Source organism: Pecten maximus, chromosome 15, assembly GCF_902652985.1.
Source record: "Pecten maximus chromosome 15, xPecMax1.1, whole genome shotgun sequence".
Classification (NCBI taxonomy): domain Eukaryota; kingdom Metazoa; phylum Mollusca; class Bivalvia; order Pectinida; family Pectinidae; genus Pecten; species Pecten maximus.
Window position 1 is genome coordinate 4,966,859 of NC_047029.1, and position 6,000 is coordinate 4,972,858.

At 32.4% G+C, this 6,000-nt stretch overlaps 1 protein-coding gene across 1 annotated transcript in view; it reads right to left on the minus strand.

Annotated features, from left to right (window-relative positions):
* The window catches only part of LOC117343576, a 41,325-nt gene extending 37,935 nt beyond the window's left edge, over nt 1-3,390 (minus strand). Inside the window, exon 1 of the mRNA XM_033906001.1 lies at nt 3,142-3,390. Coding sequence (XP_033761892.1) covers nt 3,142-3,211 — 70 coding nt within the window. The 5' untranslated portion in view covers nt 3,212-3,390. The remainder of the gene's footprint in view (nt 1-3,141) is intronic.
* Between the last annotated feature and the right edge of the window lie 2,610 nt (nt 3,391-6,000).

Consider the following 6,000-nt stretch of genomic DNA (forward strand, 5'->3'; position numbering starts at 1 on the left):
TGTAATGTTTTAAATACCTTTTCAGAGTATCTGTGAAGATATGAGTTATCTTAAAGAAAAACCATGCGAGGTTGTGTTTATTAATCTGATAAAGAAAACATTTGCCGATTGCATTTGTTTCATATAAAAAATATGATTGGGGTATGGTTATATGGTAATGAATGAATATATCCTGTGTAATAATCATTTAAATTATATGTTACTAGTTTTGATAGCATACATTTTATTATTCTATTAAAGTAATTTCTTAATTTATTGTTATTTAATGCATATTGTGGACAATTATCATTATCAATTAGTCATTTGTATATTAGGGTTTATCATCACTCGAAAGTATTTAAGATATTCACATAATTGTAATGGTCATGCTGTAAAACATCCATTCCCTTTATGTCTTTACGTTTGAGACTTTCTGAGCCTTCTAACCCTATATTTCTAGTAAAGTAATATGTTTCTGATGAATGTTAATCTAAGATCATTTATGTTTTTCGTTTGTACTAAAATGACAAGTTTTATTTTCACAGAACAATTAAACAAAAATGTTGATGAAATGCCACTGGATCTTCCGCACGATCTACTCACTTCCATGGCTGTTTTTATCCCTTTCCTCACAAGAACCATTTCGCGGCTGATATATATTCGTCTGCCTCCAAATAATTACATTTTGTTAATAAATGTCATAATAAAACGTGTAATTTATTTGTTTGAAAACGAAACTAAAAGTTTACACCAGTAATATAATACTGCACGCGCTTTTTCATATCGCAATCAGCCAGCGTCTGTCGAATATTGACTTTTTGTGCCTTGACATAACACCGGGCAATGAAAACGTTCTCGAGAGCTGCGTTTGTTCCAATTTTCACCAAGACACACTTTTCCATCTCTTTATCGATACCACAACACTAGAACGATGCGTTGGAAGTTGGTATTATGTGAAAATTATCACAGTGCTGATAATTAAATTAGCGGTATGGCGTCGGTGTACTGGGCAGGACGAGGTTTTTTAGGCTCCTACAGAAACAACGCCATAGCTACTATAAATTGTGTGGAAGTTATGTTCACACCAAAGTCTTGGTGATGCATGCAATATAACAGAGAGAGAATAAATGGAATATCATAAAACCTAGATAAACGCCAGGCCCTACTTCTCCTGACGCATCAAATAAAAATGTTCACGTTTTAACAGGTTATTATTTCTAAGTCTCGTATTTTTACTTACGTTAAAATGCTAGATGAAATAAATTCAAAATTGTATAGATATATATTGTATCGATTGATTCAATATTGTTGCGAACAAACCGGGGTCTTTGTGTTAGAATGATATCATAAAAGGTTCTGTTGCAAAATACAATTTTTCATCTAATACCATTTCTACCTTCAAAAATCCAAAGTTAAAAAAACAACCAACATCTCGACTTGCCGGTTAATAGATTAAGCATAAATTTGAGTAGATTTTCTTATAATTACTCTAAATTGAAATATGTAGACACATTCTTTGTGTTGGATATTTCCCATTTAATTGTGTTATTGCTGTCGGACCTCCTAGCATTAATATTTCCAGTGAGTTGACCTTGTGTAGAAGACGTGAATGCTACTCAAACGAATGTACTCTTAAAGTCCCTTTGAAAACGTATAATGTGTAAGATATCTTACTAAAGTGGTACAGACATGTCAATTAAGGTCTATTCTACCACTAACGATCACAGGACCAGCCCAAGTGCATTGTTACAAGACTCAGTGGCTACGTCGCAAAGGTGGTCCACGACCATAGCACTACCCCTAATACCTTACAGTTTTAATGAGCAGTAGGTAATATATTTTTAACAATTATCATTTTATCAAAAAGTTTAGATATTAAAATTTCGTGTGAAAAAAAACCCCACAAAAAACTGACAGCTACGATTAATGTTAACGATTGTTTACATGTCAACATGGAGAAATTGATGTTGTTTACTAATTGGTCACAGACATATTGGTTAATTTTTTTGCTATAACATATATTGACTTAACACCAGTAAGACATAATAATTTTCTGTAAATGGGGCACGACGTATTGTAAAACACTTCATCTTTATTTCTTATAATTAAAAAATTGTATATTGTATCGAAATAACGTCGCGTCATTGAAATTGAACAGCTTTACAAAATAAACTGTCAGTAAGGAGACAATAAATTACACAATTTATGTACAGGTGTGTATTCTGATGTAGTGTTTAATTGTGATATCGCTGTCCTACATCCGACTAGTAAATGATTTATAATCATCCTGCCCTTGTACTTGTTATATGTCGGGTAAATCGATCGCTAAAATCCATTTCTATAAAATAAATTGTGCATGTTTACAAGCAGGCTGTGCCAAATATATCTCAGTTTTTCAACATATATTGATTATTATATATATTATTTATCATTCTCGCACCAACCTCGATATATCTATTATATATTATCTAGTATTTTCCTCAACTTTCATGATTGGTATTGGTTATATATAGGTAGAAAATAACCTTTCATTTCTATCCAATATTCACGTTTTTAGCTCAGAAATATTAAACGATATTAGTCATAAAATTAAATATTGGCTTTCATTTCCTATTCTGATATTGTTCTATAAAATTGTATGAATCAGTACAAACTAGTAGTATTAGAAATGTGAGAAAACAAGTAAAATAACAACAATGAACTGCTACCTTCTACAGGTAGATTTGTAATTAGATACAGGTAAGTTTTCTGACCAGACATGACCATGTGTCTGCCCTAACATACATTTAGTCACTTTATGGGCTGAAGGAATGTTTCACGGAAGTTACAAAAACAGTTTAAATATATTTGATACAGAATACCTTGCCCAGGTAGCCCGCGGTGAAGTTAAGTCGTCTTAAAGTCTATGTAAACTGTGTGTTCTGTATGGAAAGTTAGCAATGGATTTCCCCTGAATCTCTTCTTTATCTAAAGTGTACAATACACAGTATCACTGACGGTGTAATATACCCGTGTCAATATTGACTTTAAAAAACTGCAATGGCAGTAAACGTTGTAACATAACCGTAAACAATTTAACATTTAATACCTACACAACTTTAACCCCCTCCCTTTATATTTTATGTTATTAGTAAAAAAAAAAACAAATATGATACAACTTACCTGAACTTATTGTAAAGAATAAGCTTCCACATATCACAGCCTGCAGAACACTTAGCCACATGGCTGACATGTAAACACGAGTTCCTCTTTAGTAAATCCCAATAGTTTTTAGCTACGTGTGTATATACATATATATAAATATATGTGACTTGCACGAGGGTATATAGCCTGTCACACCATGATTGTTGTCCGTACTAGTGGCAGATCTCCACGGTATACACTGCTCCACTGACTAGCCTACAGTGTTACAGCCCGGACCGTAACGCCAATATTCTCGACTTTCTGATAACATCCTCGTCCGGTGATTGGTCGCTGAGTTTTACCTAATAAACTTCAACAGAGGCGAGTGTTTACAAATACTACAGCCACGGTTAGATGATTCGGATGCTAGGCAGAAAACGCATCGCTTCAGTAACACAGCTATTCGTTATGTCTCAATCTGTCAAGACGTATTTCAAAGTAAACCGGGTACTCATGTAATTTAATGTTCTCGATATGAAGACTAAATCATTACAATACCAAGGCCAACGGATGTTTCAACACCGTCACTGTATAATATTTTAACGGGAATACCTAAATTTCGTTCTCTTCCTAGGGAGAATGATTGGCAGTTATTGCAGGAACAATGTTTTGTTATTTTATTGATATAAGAGTTTGGATACATCGTCGCCTGAGAATCTCCACTGCAATATAGTGTAAACATTTCTCATGTCTGCTTGTGTTGCCCCTTATCTTTGCCATCTATATGCACGCGCGTGATACGTACCAGTCGCCAGCATACCAATAACGCGCAAAAAACCGTGTAGACAAAGCACACAAAGATTGACAAATACATATATCCCAAAATACGGAAACAAATCTGTTTCTACTGTATTTTGAATTCATAGTCTATCTAAATGATAAGTCTTTTATGAAATATCTAATGCGTTTATTCACTGGAAGATATCTTTCTGTCGAGACGGAATAATAACATTATTCATAAAGCACGCCATGGTTTGTGTTTATCAACATTGGTAAATATTTTTTTCTGTGATGGTATTAGTATACAAATGTATACCTGTTTAATAAGTAAACATGTTGATGAGTTACTATATAGAGTATATCCAAGTGGTAGAGTTCTATGTGTTTGCCACTCCATATCAAAAATCTGTTTATAATAATATTCCATTTTAAATACTGATGTTTTGATCCAGGCAAAACCTTCGAGTGAAATGAAATATTCAATTTGCTTTAATTGAATCTATTAGAAGATATGATTCTTGTCTTAAACGTAATTTCTAAGTTTTGCTTTTAATCTGTATATATATATTCAGTGTTAAAGCTCATTATGTAAACAAACAATATTGATCTCCTCTATTTTGTTATTACGTTCAAGACGTTATCAATAATAATAACGATACTAGCAAGATTTACCTTCTCAAAAATGTGATTTATAGTTAAAATTCAAACTGAAGCTGTCGAAGAAATAAAGGTAACACTTGATGTTAAGTTAAATTAATTAATAGTTGCCGTTTGGTTCATTTTAACTTTACTTAGTTACATATGTAATAATTGATTGATGATATTAAGTTCACTAGCTTTGTCTATCCGATGTTAAGTTCACTATTTCTGCATGATGTTAAGTTAACTAAGTCTACATGATGTTAAGTTCACTAGGTCTTCATGATGTTAAGTTCACTTTATCTACCTATTAAGTTCCATAAGTCTACAGGATGTTAAGTTCACTTTATCTACCTATTAAGTTCCATAAGTCTACAGGATGTTAAGTTCACTTTATCTACCTATTAAGTTCCATAAGTCTACAGTAATTAGATATATTAGATGTCACTTTGAAAATAATCGAATTGATAAATTATTTTGTTAGATTCAATAATCACACTGTTCTTTGGCTGGTTTTATTTTATATAAATACTATAAAACAGCAATTTCGTAATTCACGTTTTGAATGTGAAATTTCCATACACCGAAATGATGGTGCATAATGCTATTAAAATGCACTAGACTACATATATTGCATATCAAATAAGAAAAAACGTACAAGGTAATGCATGACCTGCATGTCAGTGACATGCTTCGTGAGTAGCAGATGTTGAATACATTATAGGTGTGGATATGTCAGTTATGACTCTTATATAACCTATTGATATAAGTAATAATAACCGCCTCGGGTTATCAATATATTACAGGTGTGGATATGTCAGTTATGATTCTTATAAAAGACATAGCAATGAGTAACAATAACCGTCTTAGGTTATCAATATATTACAGGTGTGGATATGTCAGTTATGATTCTTATAAAACACATAGCAATGAGTAACAATAACCGTCTTAGGTTATCAATATATTACAGGTGTGGATATGTCAGTTATGATTCTTATAAAACATATAACAATGAGTAATAATAACCGTCTTAGGTTATCAATATATTACAGGTGTGGATATGTGAGTTATGATTCTTATAAAACATATAACAATGAGTAATAATAACCGTCTTAGGTTATCAGTATGTTATATGGCTTTTCCCTCTATAATGAAACAATCAATATAGGTTAGACGTATTCAGCGGTGTCAAATTTATCCACCACATGAGGTTCATTTTAAGCTTGATGTATGCAAATATTCTCAAACAAATGAAGCTTCGGAAGAATGACCTTTGTTTACTGCATTGACAGCACCCGAGGTCAAACCATCTTCACATTTATTTCCAAGATGTGACCTAGATGTGGATGACGATGAATACGCTTACCATTTTGTAACACTGGGTTTTATTTGATCTGGCAATTTGTCAGACATGTATAAATTCTGATTGTATATTTCGCCTTTGTTTTGTCGATTTGTAGTTAGAATTGCTAATGTTTT